At 33.7% G+C, this 17212-nt stretch overlaps 2 protein-coding genes and 5 non-coding genes across 8 annotated transcripts in view; 2 read left to right on the top strand and 5 right to left on the bottom strand.

The window, feature by feature from the left end:
* Positions 1-205: 205 nt before the first annotated feature.
* Positions 206-7139, bottom strand: LOC111421783 (quinone oxidoreductase-like protein 2). 2 transcript variants are annotated; one of them, XM_023054971.2, is made up of 5 exons: positions 6870-7139; positions 6395-6807; positions 6132-6335; positions 649-827; positions 206-596 (listed from the first exon to the last, which is right to left on the bottom strand). In XM_023054971.2, the coding sequence occupies exons 2-5, from the start codon at positions 6773-6775 to the stop codon at positions 311-313; spliced, it is 1050 nt and encodes a 349-aa protein (XP_022910739.2). In that variant the 5' UTR covers positions 6776-6807; positions 6870-7139; the 3' UTR covers positions 206-310. The 2 variants fall into 2 exon arrangements, with proteins under 2 accessions (XP_022910739.2, XP_022910740.2); XM_023054972.2 differs by having other exon boundaries at positions 6395-6818; positions 6870-6980.
* Positions 1562-1633, bottom strand: TRNAH-GUG (transfer RNA histidin (anticodon GUG)). Its single transcript has one exon. It is a non-coding gene; the product is annotated as a tRNA-His (tRNA).
* Positions 1889-1960, bottom strand: TRNAH-GUG (transfer RNA histidin (anticodon GUG)). The gene has a single exon. It is a non-coding gene; the product is annotated as a tRNA-His (tRNA).
* On the bottom strand, positions 2219-2290 carry TRNAH-GUG (transfer RNA histidin (anticodon GUG)). Its single transcript has one exon. It is a non-coding gene; the product is annotated as a tRNA-His (tRNA).
* TRNAH-GUG (transfer RNA histidin (anticodon GUG)) lies at positions 2546-2617 on the bottom strand. The gene has a single exon. It is a non-coding gene; the product is annotated as a tRNA-His (tRNA).
* TRNAH-GUG (transfer RNA histidin (anticodon GUG)) lies at positions 3468-3539 on the top strand. Its single transcript has one exon. It is a non-coding gene; the product is annotated as a tRNA-His (tRNA).
* A 6189-nt stretch (positions 7140-13328) lies between the features above and the next one.
* LOC111421786 (enolase-phosphatase E1-like) overlaps positions 13329-17212 on the top strand; it is a 47152-nt gene continuing 43268 nt past the window's right edge. Inside the window, exon 1 of the mRNA XM_023054974.2 lies at positions 13329-13676. The gene's annotated coding sequence lies outside the window, so the exon portion shown is untranslated. The remainder of the gene's footprint in view (positions 13677-17212) is intronic.

Below are 17212 nucleotides of genomic sequence, written 5' to 3'. Positions count from 1 at the left end.
GATTTTTTTTTGTTTTTCGACGATACAACAAAAAAGAAAACTGTGTTAAATAATTTAATGTTATGTTATCGTCCCTTATTTTCCTGTTAGCAACCTTATGTGATATAATGTATATTTTTTTTATTAGGTTATAAGCAAACTTTGTGTAAATAACATAAATTACGAAATAAAAATAATTTTGCCTCATAGATTTCATGTTATATTTATCTTATAAATATTTATTTACAATCACACATTAATATAATGTTTGACAAGACTAATAAAAAGAAAAAAGTATATAAAGATTTTAATCTTAATTAATAAATAAATCCTAAGTGTTCATTTCAATAAGTACTTTACTAATATGTTTACCCTCATCTATAAATTTAATAGCATCATTTATTTTTTCTAAAGGAAACGTACTTGCAATATGAGGAGTAAAAACTCCTTCATGAGCCAATTCTAAAGTATCATTAATTAAAGTTTTGTATAAAGCTGGATCTTGGATTCTTAAAGTTTTCATGCAAATCATTGCCACAAATATGTTTGGTGGGGGAATTGGAATTTCGCTGCAAATTATTGGAGCTGCATGGAAAATTACTCCATTTCTAGCAACACTAAAAATATATATTATTTAACAAAAAATTATTGATGTGTGTGAAAATTTACCATTGACCCAAAATGCTAAACATGTGAGCACCAACCGCATCATAAATAATATCGGCCCCTTTTTGCTTTGTTAATTCCATTATTTGCTTTTTTACACTTGGTGAAAACGTGACAGTTCCAAATGCTCCTTCTTCTCGAACAAAATCATTTCTTTTCTCTGAATCAGTAACAGCAATTACCTAATAATCAAAAATATTTTTTAATTAGAATTTGAAAAAATATAAAGCTTTTACAATTAATAACACAGAATCTCAAATGTATACAGGGTGAGTCAAAAAACCGCTGACAGACTTCTAGAGCAGGTAATACATCAAAAATTAAGATAAAAGGTCTTAATATACATGGGGCCGCTAATGCCTCCTTAACGAGATATTATTAAAATTAAACATTATCTGCAATAAAAAGCCCTTTTTTAAAAATATTGTCTACGCCATTGCTAATTTTGTCAAATGGCCAGTATTTTCGTGTAAAGTGATCAATTATCTATCAATTGGTCTCGTACTTTGATCAAAGCAATAGTTTTTAAGAAAAACACGTTTGTAGAAAATTTGTTTATCGAATCAAAAACTGTTGCTTTAATCAAAGTTTTGTAAGAGACCAACTGATAGATAAAAATTAGCAGTGGCATTGAAAATATTTTTAAAAAAGGGCTTTTTATTGCAGATAATGTTTAATTTTAAAGAAACTTTGACCCGCTATATCTCGTTAAGGAGGCAATAGGCGTTACGACTATTCATCTTAATTTATCATGTATTATCTACTCTAGAAGTCTGTCAGCGGTTTTTTGAATCACCTTGTATAACGCTTTGTTGCGTCTCAGCCGCAAGCGACGTCGGTTTAATCAAAACGTACAAATTATTTAAATAATTTCAGACGTAGATTAAAATATTTTCAAAAAAATGATTCTTTACATTGCCGTGACCAGGATTCGAACCTGGGTTACTACGGCCACAACGTAGGGTCCTAACCACTAGACGATCACGGCTTCTGGAGGTGACGGTAGAAATCGGAAAGAAAACTTGGCTGAAGAAAGTTATTGGTTATGTTCCATTTACTTTAGTACATAGCATAAGCTACAATGCAAATGAGTACAATATGTGAGGATATAAATAAGACGAAGTCATGGAGTGAACAATGAAATGTGTGATTAACATAAGATTCAAATTGTATGAAAATGTTAAAAGATAAATTAAAAAATGTTCAAAAAAAAGCCAACTCCACTGTAACAATGTAGGCTCATTGCCGTGACCAGGATTCGAACCTGGGTTACTACGGCCACAACGTAGGGTCCTAACCACTAGACGATCACGGCTTCTGGAGGTGACGGTAGAAATCGGAAAGAAAACTTTGCTGAAGAAAGTTATTGGTTATGCTCCATTTACTTTAGTACATAACATAAGCTGCAATGTAAATGAGTACAATATGTGAGGATATAAATAAGACGAAGTCATGGAGTGAACAATGAAATGTGTGATTAACATAAGATTCAAATTGTATGAAAATGTTAAAAGATAAATTAAAAAATTTTCAAAAAATAGCCAACTCCACTGTAACAATGTAGGCTGCTCATTGCCGTGACCAGGATTCGAACCTGGGTTACTACGGCCACAACGTAGGGTCCTAACCACTAGACGATCACGGCTTCTGGAGGTGATGGTAGAAATCGGAAAGAAAACTTGGCTGAAGAAAGTTATTGGTTATGCTCCATTTACTTTAGTACATAGCATAAGCTGCAATGTAAATGAGTACAATATGTCAGGATATAAATAAGACGAAGTCATGGAGTGAACAATGAAATGTGTGATTAACATAAGATTCAAATTGTATGAAAATGTTAAAAGATAAATTAAAAAATGTTCAAAAAAAAGCCAACTCCACTGTAACAATGTAGGCTCATTGCCGTGACCAGGATTCGAACCTGGGTTACTACGGCCACAACGTAGGGTCCTAACCACTAGACGATCACGGCTTCTGGAGGTGATGGTAGAAATTGGAAAGAAAACTTGGTTGAAGAAAGTAATTAGTTATGCTCCATTTACTTTAGTACATAGTAGTGATGGAACGAATTGCGGTTATCCGGCATATTTATCCGGCCATTATGGTTATAATTTCTACATTGCCACATTATTGCGATATTTGAATAAAAATAAAATTAATAAGAAAGCTGATAAAATATGTCAACTTATTTGGATCCAAGATACAAAATGAACTTTTTTGATGCAGATTTAACAAACAAAGCAACTGAAAGTGATAACAGCGACAGTTCTGTTAGTAATGAATTGCAAGCGAAGAGAACAAAACTAGACGAAACTGCAACAAGAGATTTTATATTATATCATATTGGGATTGTTACCATGAGGTTGCTAATGACAAATCTGAAATAAATAAAGTTATATTAAATGAAAAAAGTCCTATTGGAGTTGAACTTGATTATTATCTGCAGTGTCCAATACATAAAAAAAATACTAATTCCTGTGAATGGTGAGTACTAAGCTAGTAGATGGGTTTATCTATAAGATAAATTTAACCAAAAGATCGTAGTAATGGACCTAAGTAATAGGTTTTTAATTTAAGTAAACTGCAACAAAGAAACAATTTAGGAGCACCATCCAATCCAACAAAAGTATAGCTAGCCTTCTGGACGATGCTAAGAAAATACACTCGATATTCTTCAATCCATGATTTCGTCTAAATTTATTTATATTTAAATAGTGTACTTATTTGCATTCCCACACAAGTGGTATGTATTAAGGTAAATAGAGCATAACCAATTTTCTTCAACCAAGTTTCCTTTCATGTACCTACCATCACCTCCAGAAGCCGTGATCGTCTAGTGGTTAGGACCCTACGTTGTGGCCGTAGTAACCCAGGTTCGAATCCTGGTCACGGCAATACGCCTACATTGTTATGGTGGAGATGTTTTTTTAAACATTTTAATTTACCCTTTAACATTTACAGACAATTTGAATGTTGTATTAATCACACTTTGTTTTTCAATCCATGATTTTGCCTTAATTTATATTTTTAAATACCGGAAATTTCATATAACTCGCCATATATGAATGCAGTAACCAGTTACGAAGCTACTATGCACTTGCACTGTCCTATATAAAATGCAACATAGCTTAACACGTTAAGCATGGGTGTAGAATTAATTTTTCTTTCACTAAGGACGACAAACTATTTTGATAGTATTTCATTTGGAAAAATTTATAATAAATGTTTTACATAGTTTCAAGCATTTAAATGCAGTTTTATTATTTTTTAGTTACTTAGACGGCGTGGTACGTCGTGATGCCTTATAATTTAAGTAACTAAAAAATAATAATAATTATATTTACTTTTTCTGTCAAAAATAAATAATTATTTTACATTTATTATTTTGAAGTTTTGTCATAAATCCTCATAAAATACATTATAATTATGAAACATGTATAAATATTCGTGACCAGGTAATATAAATTGTTCGTACAGACGGTGGATTTTGAATATCTATTTATTTAACATTGTATTGCCTCATTACAATGTTAAATAAATAGAAAAGTCATGCCGTCTTTTTGAATTTATGAGCTGAGGCATACATTAATGCCATGCCGAACGTGTTAATAGTACAGGCATTGGGTACTTTTGCAAAGGAAAAGTTTTGCTTGTAAAAGGTGATGTCCTTATGATAACTCTGAGTTGTCGTCTTAAGAGACGCACGGCTATTGAATATTTCTGATTCTTGGTCTAGTGTTAGTTCTAATTTTCGTTCAATAAAAATATACCACAATCTAATGATGAATAACAATTAAAACTAGAATTAACACTAGACCTAGAACTAGAAACATTCGGATTTAGGCACACGTCTTTCTAGATGGCTAAACCAAAAAGATTCTAGTTCTAGGTCTTGTTAGTTCTAGTGATAGTGTAAAATTAGAACTAACACTAGACCTAGAAAGTATCGGGTTTAGCCTTGCGTCTTCAGAGTTCAGACCTGAAACTGACTTATAACATTCCTTCATGCTATAATTAGGGATCCAAAACAAAACTGACCTATCCTAACATTCTTTCACGTTCTAATTAGGGTTTCTTCACGCTTTAATTGGACTTTCAAAAGAATGCTACCTGTCTTAACATTCCTTCACGCTTTAATTAGGGTTTCTTCACGCTTTAATTGGACTTTCAAAAGAATGCTACCTGTCTTAACATTCCTTCACGCTATAATAAGGGTTCCAAAACAAAACTGACCTATCCTAACATTCTTTCACGCTTTAATTAGGGTTTCTTCACGCTTTAATTGGACTTTCAAAAGAATGCTACCTGTCTTAACATTCCTTCACGCTATAATAAGGGTTCCAAAACAAAACTGACCTATCCTAACATTCTTTCACGCTTTAATTGGAGTTGCAAAAGGAAACTACCTGTCTTCACATTCCTTCACGCTTTAATTGGGGTACAAAAGAAAACCGACATTCCTTCATGCTATAATTAGGGTTCCAAAACAAAACTGACCTATCCTAACATTCTTTCACGCTTTAATTGGAGTTGCAAAAGGAAACTACCTGTCTTCACATTCCTTCACGCTTTAATTGGGGTACAAAAGAAAACCGACATTCCTTCATGCTATAATTAGGGTTCCAAAACAAAACTGACCTATCCTAACATTCTTTCACGCTTTAAATAGGGTTTCTTCACGCTTTAATTGGGCTTTCAAAAGATTGCTACCTGTCTTAACATTCTTTCACGCTATAATTAGGGTTGAAAACAAAACTGACCTATCCTTCACATTCCTTCACGCTTTAATTGGGGTACAAAAGAAAACCGACATTCCTTCACGCTATAATTATGATTTCAAAACAAAACTAACCTAACCTAACATTCTTTCCCCTGGATGATTAACATTTCAAAAGAAAACAAAATTAATTCAACATTTTATCTGAAACTGGTCATCATATGCCACAGATATTGCAGTGCTTCAGCCTCAAGTGATATTGGCTTTATCAAATAAAACTGCAGATCTGAACTGTTAATCAGGTGTAGTTGTGGATTTTTTGACGAATTATGATGTCATAAGAGGCGACCAGCTAAATCTGAATGTTTCTAATTCTAGATCTATTGTTAGTTATTTACTATTGACAACATTATCATATGTTGGCTTTTGTGGGACAAAGTAAGAAATTCACTATTGTACCTCCAGAAACTGTGATCTAGGACGTCTAGTTATGGTGGAAATGGTTTTTTTTTAACATTTTAATTTATCTTTTAACATTTACAGACAATTTGAAAGTTGTATTAATCACACATTTTATTCTTTAATCCATGATTTTGTCTTAATTTATTGAAATAATTTTATTTCTTAAAAACTAATTTCATATTCCAATTCAAACACAAATTAGAACAGATTGTAATTTTCACCTGACTTGTACATACAGAAATAGATACTTGAATCAAATTGTTTTAGATGGTTTATTTAAAAAAGATAAAAAAATATTATTATATACCTTTGCTTTATACATATGAGTAGCAACATCAATAGCAGCTAATCCAAATCCGGCTGTACCAGCAGAAATTAAGACCATTTCATTTTCTTTCAGTAGTTTTAATTTAGAAAATGCATAAACAGCGGATGAATGCCCACAAAGAAAAATTGGAGCATCTTTAAGATTAACATTAGCTGGTAATCTAAAGCAATCAGATGCATCCACCTAAAAATAATCCACCCTTCAAAAAAAAATTCGTTTTAATTAAAAAAAGGAAAACTTACAATACATTCATCAGCATATCCACCATAATTTTTAAAAGATAATGCAGCTACTTGTTCTCCAACCATGATCTGGTCTTTAGCAACATTTTTTCCAACCTCAACTACTTTACCAGATAACTCATAACCGGGTGTAAACGGCTCTTCTCTAAACTCCGTTCGAAAATTCTCAACATCCGTAGAGTTTAAAGTGCAATATTTTACTTGTATTCTAACCTCACTTTTATCTAATTTACGCTGTCGCGTTTCCTCAATAGTAAATGGATATTTCATCTGTTTTATAACTGCAGATTTAAACGTTGAATTCGATCGAATTTGTTGGTTTCTCACAACTATTGATTTCACGCAAGATTTTAAAAATGTTCTTGCTAAATTCGTCGTCATTTTGGGACCGGTCCTTTTATGTAAACTTTATACTAAAAAGAAACTGTAAAGTATACCAATGTAGATAAAGAGATGTGTAAGTTTATCTAATTACCCATATATTCAAGAAATGAAGTTCACCGCTATTTTTTTACAAAATATTGAAGATCTTTTAATTATACTTAACCTATAAATGTCATTTGTGACAAAAATCTACTATGTAGAGTATGTAGGTCGCGATTTTATCGACATTTTTTAAAATAAAATCTTTTATTTTTAATTAGGCAACCAATTTGTCTGACGTGTAGTTGGCGAACATATCAAATTAAAACTAGAAACATATTTTAACACAACGTTTTTTAATATTAACGCAACCGGTTTTACTGTATAAGGTTATCCAACTCCATATGAACGCTGTTGTTATGAACGTATCCCCCTTGCTGTGACGTCATTGGAAGAATTGACATTTCTATATTTTTATTTATACAGTGTATTTCACTTAAGAAGCAATATACAAAAATATAAAAAAAAAATAAATTAAATTAAAAAAATATTAAAATATAAAGCGAAATACTAACGGTTAAAATTTTATTATTGTTAGGTTATCCATCTTGACTTGACTCGGTTACCATGGTGATTAAGATCCAAATATTGCAGGTGCTTGTCAAAAATGAAACAGATTTAAGTTTTTTTAAGAAAAAAGTCTTATTTAATTGGTTTAAAAGGCTGTATTTAACTCAAAATTGGTTTATCTATGGAATTATAAACAAGGTAAGTGGATTAAATCAAAAAAAAATTCATTTTAGATAACAAAATTAAAGAAAAATACAAAAAAAAAATGTTTTAACTTCATGCACTAATGGGTTAATTAGAATCGATTTAAATTAATTACAATTAACGAATTTGTTATGAATGCGAGATAATCGTAAAGAATTCGCAATGTTTTAAAATTAATAAAAATTAGGTTAGAATTGATAAAAAAATCGGAATAAAATTTTATTATTTTAAGGTTATCCAACTTGACTCGGTTACCATGGTGATTAAGATCCAAATATTACAGTTGCTTGTCAAAATTGATATTGAATTTAAATTTTTTAATGAAAAACACACAATTAATTGGATTTAAAGGTTGTATTTAATTCAAAATGGGTAAATGGATGGAATTATAAGCGAGGTAAGTGATTTAAATCAAAAAAAAAAATTTTTTTAGATCAATTAAAATGTACAAGAATTTAGGGTTAAATAACAATTAAAACTAGAACTAACACTAGACCTAGAACTAGAAAGTTTTAGGTTTAGCCGGGTGTCTTAGACAAGAACTTAGAAAAGTCTTCAAACGCACAGCTAAACCCGAATATTTCTAGTTCTAGATCTAGTGTTACACTATCACTAGAGCTAACACAAGACCTAGAACTAGAAACAGTATTATGGCTAACTAGATCTGCCGCACCCATATTCTAATCTTGTCTGGTACACCGATGCTTCAAAGAGTTAAGTCGTATCTGGAGTAGGGGATTAAATAGCCGCATTAAATTGCCCCTCAGCTCGAACATAACTATTTTTCAAGCAGAAGCTCTTGTTAAAACTTCTGCATCGTTTTGAACCTAGTCCAAGTCACAGAAACATTGAGGGTTATGAAAAGCCGAACAAGCTGGCCAAAGAGGCAGCGAAAACGCCCTATTGAAAAAGGGAAAATTGCCATTTAATTAGATAACAGGTAATCAAAAGTTAGGAGGTCTCAAAGATAGAAATTCCAAGGGCTGAGGTCCCTTGATAACTTAATAGAGTGTCTTTTAGTTGATTAAGTCGAGGTTGCTTGCGGCCGAGGCGCTACAATATATTTTGTGTTGATATAACATTAAATGTAGTGCCTCATCCGCGAGCAACCTCGACTTGATTATGTGACATCGTGCATCTCAGTTGATTTAGCCAAAGTCGCTTGCTGTCGAGGTGGTACAATATCTTTTGATGTGAGTGGAAACAAATCTGATTATAAATGTTATGTAAAATTATTCATTTAATTTTCACGCTTTAGATAATAACTAACAAAAAATGTGAAGAGAAAGTTTTAATGTTAACCAAGATTTATCGCAATTAATCTTTTTTTTTGTTAATTTTATTTTTAATAACATCGAGCATTTTTTGTTATCTATTTTCATTCCTTCAACGTACGAAATGAAATAAGTTTGGTAATCTTTTCGATTCGACGTCGCAATTAGTTAATACGTTTTAAATTGCGCTCGCGTAACCCGATTCCTATATCAATCAAAGCGTGGGGCGCCGCGTGAAGTAACCGAAAGCGAGGACGAAGAAAAAAAAACTCGCACGTTACAATTCTTCAAGAATCTATAGTTGGTCCCGGCAGGTTATGCTCCGAATAACAAAAAGGTCGGGTACAATACCACACGCTATGGTTATATCGCTACCGCGGCAACACAAGTATTTCGTAAAAAAATCTTGATAGGCTGTATACTATACCAGATAGTTGTAATTTCCGATCGATTTCGATCTTGTATCGTGTGGTTTGCACGCGAACGTAAACGCGCGGTCCTACATACAACGAGCTTTAAAAAGTTGAGCAAAACCGTTCACTCAATTCCAGTAAAAGTCAACCGGAGTCGTATTTAGCAATAAGGTTGGTGTGGTTTTTGTGCCTAAATCCAGTTTAAATGCGGCAAGACCGGTCGCTTTTAAGAAATCGATATCGAATGAGACTATATTGTGTAACAAAAGTCTTTGTATTAAATCATATTGAATAATCAATGAAAATTATTTAAGAATATTAAAATGTCGTTCCTCCAAAAAGTGTAAGACAAACCTCTGATTTCCTATTTTTCTTATAAACAATAAAGAAAAAAGTTTGTCGTGATGATAAACTTGATCGAATCTAACATGTGTCAGTGTCGTGATCGTCCCTTGTAAGGCCGAGTTGGTAATTAAGTTTTATTGTATCGCTTTCGTAAAACACGACTCGCATAATAATTCGAATTTACCACTTTAATGTTGTTTCTTGTTTTTGCCGAAATCGATTTAGAAATCAATCTGTGATCGGAATATCCGCATACCAAAGGGAAATTATTGGTGGTATTAATAATGTTCTTGGTTTTCTCTATAATAAGCGCGAACAATCTTGTTATAGTAGACGCCACGAGAGCTGGCAGTAAATCATCGTTTTCCGCTCTTACAAATGCCATACGTAGTTCACAAACCGCTAGAGAGTAATGTGTGTTAGAAAGGAATAGCATTAGTTTAATATGTCTGCTGTACAATTCAAATGGCCACGTCGAAAAAGTACGTCTGTTCTTCTAATGGATGTAACTATATAATTATAACCTCAAATCGAAACGTGTTGTGAGCGTTGTCATGAATCTATAGCTTTGTTCGTTGGGACTGCACTACTTGCACTCACTTGCACTCACTTGCACTATGCAGTTTAGTGCAGATGTTGTGTGTTCGTTGGGGATAGTGCAGTTTAGTTCAGTTGCACTCATACTGTTCGTTGGGCCAGGTGCAGTGCAATTTAGTGCAGCCGGTGCAAGTTAGTGCAGATTTTGTTGCACCTGCTTTCGATTAAGTTCAATAAGTGCAGTGTAACTAAAATGGCGGAATATTTGAAAGCGTGTTTTGTAATAATTAATATTAATATTAAATATTAAGAAATAAAACCTTATAATAATTAATATTTGTTGTATTAGAGAACACAGTATATTCAATCCTAGTAGAGGCAATAGAAAACTACCCCTACTTTTTTGGAATAATTTAAAAACTACCCTGTCGATTTTGGCTTCATTAAATACACTTATAGTACATTTAAAAATATTAATTGTGTTTTTTCTCATTTTGGTGCAATTTAGCATGTGATTTATGTATACGTTAAGTAGACCTTTTGAAAGAACTAATAAGGGTTAGTAGTTTGGGGTAGAAAATATATTTCGCTAATAATTGAAAAAAATAAAAAATAATAATAAAAATACAATAATTGATGAGTCGCTACTAAAAAAACATTCTACAATGATTTCATTTTCCACGAGTATTTCGCTGACAATCTCCTGATCGTCCATTTCAAATATTATACACTTTTTTTATAAAAATCTGTTCGTTGGGACCACGGTTTATGCACTTTTCTGACCTGCACTAAGTTGACATGACATTGCACTGACTTACACTTCATTGCACTATGACGTCATACGAGTGCCATGTCGTGCAGAGTAGTGCAGTCCCAACGAACAAAGCTCATGTTTTCTTTGAAAGGAAAATCATTTAAATAATATCTTTGACAATGTTTGACATATAACCTCCATTACTAACATAACCTACATTTAAATGTATGTGGTGAAATAATCTAAGTCATACGTCCATATCTTGATTCATACTATTTTTAAGCGATCTGTCACTGCCAGCTTTCGTGGTTTCTACTATAGTTATTATACTGTATATAAGAATTATAAATATTTATGTGCAGTTAATACCTATCGGGAAATTCATATATCTCGCAATAATCACGAAACTACTATGCACTTGCACTGTTCCACATAAAATGCAACATGGCTTAATAGTACAGATTCTAGTGTCTGTTCTAGTGATAGTGCTAGTGTAAAACTAGAACTAACACTAGACCTAGAACTAGAAACATTCAGATATGTTACATTTTATGTGGGACAAAGTAAGTAGGTACTCTTTGGTTTCTATGGAAATATATTTTTGTATATTGCATTTTAAGTGAAATTCACTGTATAAATACAGGGTGTTTCATAATGTATGCGCAGGACTTCAGGATGTGATAGCTTGAAAAAGCAGGAAAATTCACGGAGTGTTCCGAATTATGTCGCAACATACAACAATGCGCTCTCTTAATTGGTCAACTTTTTCAACTGGAGTAGCGTAGACTAGGGTTTTCAAATGAATCTAAATAATTAAATTGGGGAGATTGCGGTGGCCAATGTATTGGCGAGCAACCAAACTATAGTGGGCCATAGCTCCATTATGCATAAAGTACATGTTTTGTCTTACTTGAAGTGGTACATCTTCCAGCAGTTCCGGCAGTACTTCTTCTAGAAATGGTCGATAATCTGCATCGTTTAATCTGTTCGGTAAAAAATGTGGACCTATCAAATGATCATCAACGATGGTAGCCCAACCATTTACGGAAAATTGTTGCTGATGATGACAGTTCAAATAGGCGTCTCAAAACCCTACTTTTTTCAGCGCCGTAGAAGTTGGGGAGAAAAACAAATACTACTCGTTCAAAATCTTCACCAATTATAACTTTACGAACATTTTTTCTCGCACAACAAGCAAAGTTTTGCTTATTATGAGTAGATAATAAACGCTGTTTTCTGTACGATAAACGGTTCCGGAGATATTCGCAAAAAACGATTTTTTTATTAAATTCCAACACCCTGTATCTCGAAAATGGTGCATTTTAGAGGGTAAGTTGATAAAAACTTTTTTCCAATTTTTGAACAAGCTATCACATCCTGAAGTCCTGCGCATATTTTATGAAACACCCTGTATAACATAATAAAACTGTGAAATTATTAAATTGTCATCATGCTTTAATACGACTGAAATGATTCGTCACACAATGGTGGGTGTCGTAAAATTAAGTTATCTAAGCAGGAATTGCTTTTTAGCTGTTACGTATTTTACCAAAATGGTTACCGAACAAAACCGAAAATTTAATGGAACTACAATCACGTAATATTATTGGTTATCTTAAAAACAATAAGTTAAAATCAATAAAGAAAAAACACTTAAAACCGTACCAAATGATAGTTGATGAGATAAATGAGTTTTTTTGGTTCAACGAAACTATAAAAACTTAATCCTCAATAACTAAGTTCCATTGCACAACTTTCTTGGTGATCATCGATGCTTCACATCTTGTCATGGTTACAACACCTTGATAATTTTTGGAAAATACTTGCACATCACTTTCCGATGGCCTTTAGGAGTAACCGAATCCTGTCAAAGAAGCATATCATACTTCACTCCATACATCACATCATTGGGTCAATGAGAAATTTTATTGATGACAAATCTATGCGAAGCAGTTAAAGGTAGTATAATTTGGGTGCAGCGGCTGCACGAACTACCTTCAAATGCCAAAGAACTTCCACTTTAACAACAAATAGCCTTTGGCGTAACGATTAAACGGAAATCGCTCTGAGTTTTGTGTACAAATTATAATAAGTACTATATCTTATTAATTATTTTTTTCTATAAACTAACCGTTTTCTTAGTCTATTTTATAATCTATTTGAATAAAATTTCATAAATTTGAATGGAATTTATCGATTAATATTAAAACTTTAAAATACATAACAAGTTAATTAAGGTTATCTTTCACAAATTCCTGTGTTAAAAGTAAAAAAATTAAAACGATAAATATAGAGTAAAGATAAAGATAATGTCTTGAAATTGATTGATAAGTAGTTGACATGTCAAAACCACCTACAGCTTTGTGGATAGTAAACTACCGAGGTTTTCTTATTCTTACGATCGCACGAGACAATCTACGTCATCGTTTCGGGGACCAGAGGCTAAGACACAAGACACAAATCCAGTCGCGGTGCCATTCACCGAGCAGTTGTGCACCTCTTCGCGACTCGCCCGTTTGGTATTTCACTTTCGCTTACCATCGGCTCAACTCCGCAGAACCATCGCGGCAGAGTTACAAGTGTTTTCGAGAAGTAAAGAAACTTGATTAAAAAAAGTTATCGATTTCGCGGCGACATTTAAAAAAGTTCGGGTAGGATAATGGGGTTATTTTAGAAGTTTTTATTTTGGGTGCTGGTTTTGTGTGCTGGTGCGAATGGCAGGAAGAACAGCAGGATACGAATAGTGTCGAGGTTGGAGGGCTGAGCGATGGATATCGTTGAAGAAGATCAAAAGCGACGAGATAAGCAACGGATGCAAACAGGTAAGTTGTTGGATTTTATTTTAAAACTTGAAGACTTTGAAAAGTAAAAGCACCTCGACTCGTTCTCGAAGAAGTGGGACGACTCGGCTGGTTTCTGTTTCGTTTTCTGTTTTCGAACGCGCGATCGAGGAGAGAAGAAACGAATTTACGCGATTTCACCCATCTGGGTTCGATGAGATTTCAATATCATTAATTTATAATAATAATTTTTATATATGTAAAAAAAATTTTATATTCAAGGTTGACATCTTTTAAAGGTGTTATATTTATTTGTATAAATAGTCAATGTGAATAGTTTATTTTATATAAATTTGTTGATTTAAAGTTGATAATTGTAAAATGAGGTTTCCAAAACATTTTTTTCCTCAAAATTTAAACTTTCCAAACTGCATAGTTGTTGAATAAGACATTTTTTCCTCAAATCGTTTTGGAATTTAGTTATTTTTCGGGTTATACATTTATGGTATAAATTTTCAGTTTTTAAAATGAACAGTATATTTAATATTTAAAGTTGAATCTAAGAAATTATAATTTAGACTAAAACATGCTATTAATTGATACGTAAGTGATTGGATTACATGTAGGGATATTCGAGGTTAGAAGGAACACTTTTATAGCTTCACAACTTCTTGTTTACAACCGGTAGTTAAAGTCGACGAATGCCTTGACACTCCCACAAATCGTACGGATTCTGAATAGTACTGACTCGTTCTGCAATTTTATACCAAAACCATCTTATTTGGAATCATTTTTTTAACTTCTTACTTTATCTCTTTGTTTTTCCGTTTTCAACGGTGATTTATCAAGATCGTTAATGTACAAAGTGTAAATTAAAAAGGAACGTGAGAAAAGTGCGTAATTAGAGCTCCTCATTATTCACAGTATGGGAAGTAGATCTCGATATTTCGAATGTTGTGTAGCCTGTGATTTTTGCACATAATGGTTCTTTGGGATGTTTCTGCAACGTGGAACGTTATTCATCGCATCGGTACAGACCTAGGAAGTTCCCATGTTGTTGTCGTTGTTGTTATCTTTCTTTTTTACGTAATTCTTTGTTGGTAATAAAAAGTATAAGAAATTTGGCGTTAACATTAGGAATTTAAAATGTGCTTCATACGCAGGTGATAAATAATCCCACGATCTTTATTATCCTAATAGATTCCTCCTTTTTTTCGCCTACATAATTAATTTTATATACATTAACATTGACACGGAAATATAATCAAAAAATGTATCGCCTAAAATTTAAATCAACCAAACCCAACAAAACAAAAAATAAGATCCCGGTTTTTCCTGCTTTTTTTAACAACCGTTTAACGTTTATAATAATTTCATCCGTCTTTATAGAAAGTGAAAAGCGTCGTTCATTACTAATTGAGACGGTATAATAGCGTCATTTTATTTACGCACGACTTTCGCCTTAAAGTAATTAAACTCGGTTTATATGATATGTGTGTTTCCTATTTTTACACTTTATGAAATTTTTTTTAATTAAAATTTTAAATCTAAATTATAGGGTGAAACATAAATGATGTAACTTAAACACACAAAATCGATTACGACACTTTCTAGTTCTAAATTTAAACGAATGCGCCATAAATTCATCATTAATTCAATATTAATTCTTCGTTAATTCATCATTAATTACGGTAATATTATTGTTTTCTATTTCCTTGGTACATTTTCATCTATAAATTTAATGGTAAGCTAAAATTATAAAGTCACTTTTCCATTACACTTTCTATTTATATTTTTTTTTCTTTATTTTTCTTTTTCGCATTTATTTTCTGGTTCACGTAGCATTGCAATATTAAACGCATAATTAAGCTCTCAAAGGAAATCGTGAGATTAATGGAGATTATCTCTGCAATAGTTTCGTAATAGTGATGGTAATCTGATGATCTGTCTCCCTTTTAGTTTAAACTTCCTTGAATAAGGATACTTTCAACAACTTTGGTGTGTTCTACTAAATCTTTTGGTGTGTTATTATTATTATTATTATTATTGCTGCCGGGGTGAGGAGAGCGGCCCCTCTCGTTACCGCGACCTATAAGATCTATTGTAACTTTAGCCCTCCAAAGGTTTAGGGCAAATGTAGGTCCTTAATGAACCTTAGTATTGTCCTGAGGTCTTGAACCTTTATGTCGGTAGGTAACAGGGGAGTTTTACCGAAGACGGCCTCTGGCGACGCAATTGCACAGTATATGGTCAGCAGTTTCTGACTCGTCGTTGCATAGTCGACAAGTTTGATCCTCAGCTTGTCCAATGTGGAAGAGGTGGTATTTTAGGGGCACATGGCCGGTCAGGTAGCCTGAGAGCGTTCTTAGATCCCCTTTGCTGAGGCATAAAACCTCTTTGATTTTGTTTTGCGACGGAGTTATCATACTCTTCGCTTGTCTGTGACCTGGAAGTTCTTTCCAGCGTAAGGCTATCTTTGAAGCCTCCCCGTTGTTGATTATTTGTTTTAGGTGGCTTTTTTGTAGTCCACATCCAGGTTGGGGTCCAATGAGGGCGTGTTTGCTGCCTCTTTGGCCAGCTTGTCGGCCTTCTCATTGCCCTCAATGTTGCTGTGACCTGGAACCCACCATAGGGTAACATCATTGCCCCTAGCGAGTTCTCTCAGGTTGTTGGTACACTCTCTGATCAGTGCGGAGCCACACGTGTAGGCCTGACTTGCCTTTAAGGCGGCCCGACTGTCTGTGAAAATGTTTATGGATGCACCTTTTTGTCCCTTCTGTAGGTTCAAAGCGGTGCAGAAGTTTATAGCAAGAACTTCTGCTTGGAAAATTGTTAAGTTTGAGCTGAGGGGCAATTTGATGTGGCTATTTGGTCCACTGATGCCCATGCCTACTCCAGATCTTACTGTCTTTGAAGCATCAGTGTACCAGGCTAGGGCTCCTCTTTTTAGTTGAGGCCCTCCCTTCGCCCAATCATCCCTGCTACTAAATATGACCTTATACGGTTGGTTGAAATTGTATTCCGTCGGTATGAGGTCCGTTTTAATTTCAATCAGGTGATTTAGACATGGGTCCTTGAGGATCTCGAGGTGTCCTCTGAGGTTACCCTGCATCAACTTGAGTGAAGAAACTGTTTTCAGTAATAAGGCACTTAAGGCTGCCTCCTTTTGTATATATATGTGGAGCGGTGTGAGACCGAGTAGGGCTTCCAAAGCAGCCGTCGGACAGGATCTCATTGCACCCGTTATGTTAAGACATGCTAACCGCTGGCTTTGTGCCAGCTGTTGTTGAGCTGTCTTATGTTGAGCCATTCGTGGTTTGAGACCCCAGTTCCTTCCTAGGAGCCTGCGGCAGATCTGGTTTGCCATGATGGCCTTTTTCCTCACCTTATCTAAGTGTGAGTTCCAGTTTAGTTTCTGTTTTGAGGTTAATAGTTCTGCTTTCAATATATTTCGATTTTATTGGGATTGATGCTGAGCCCATTGCTTCTGCACCAAGTACTATTGAGTAGTAGGGCTTTCTGCATTAGCTGAGTTGTATGTATGTAGATTCATGTGAGGTTGGTTAAACCACAGGTGG

Source organism: Onthophagus taurus, chromosome 2, assembly GCF_036711975.1.
Source record: "Onthophagus taurus isolate NC chromosome 2, IU_Otau_3.0, whole genome shotgun sequence".
NCBI lineage: Eukaryota > Metazoa > Arthropoda > Insecta > Coleoptera > Scarabaeidae > Onthophagus > Onthophagus taurus.
Note: the sequence above shows the minus strand (reverse complement) of the source record. Positions and strands in the feature narration are given on the sequence as shown.

Excerpts from the sequence above, each read along its gene's own strand:
- LOC111421783 (XM_023054971.2), bottom strand. The coding sequence starts at position 6,775 with ATGACGACGAATTTAGCAAGAACATTTTTAAAATCTTGCGTGAAATCA. Across the intron at positions 828-6,131 it reads CTCATATGTATAAAGCAAAG|GTAATTGCTGTTACTGATTC; the intron begins GTATATAATAAT and ends TTTGATTATTAG. Across the intron at positions 597-648 it reads TTTAGCATTTTGGGTCAATG|TGTTGCTAGAAATGGAGTAA; the intron begins GTAAATTTTCAC and ends ATATATTTTTAG.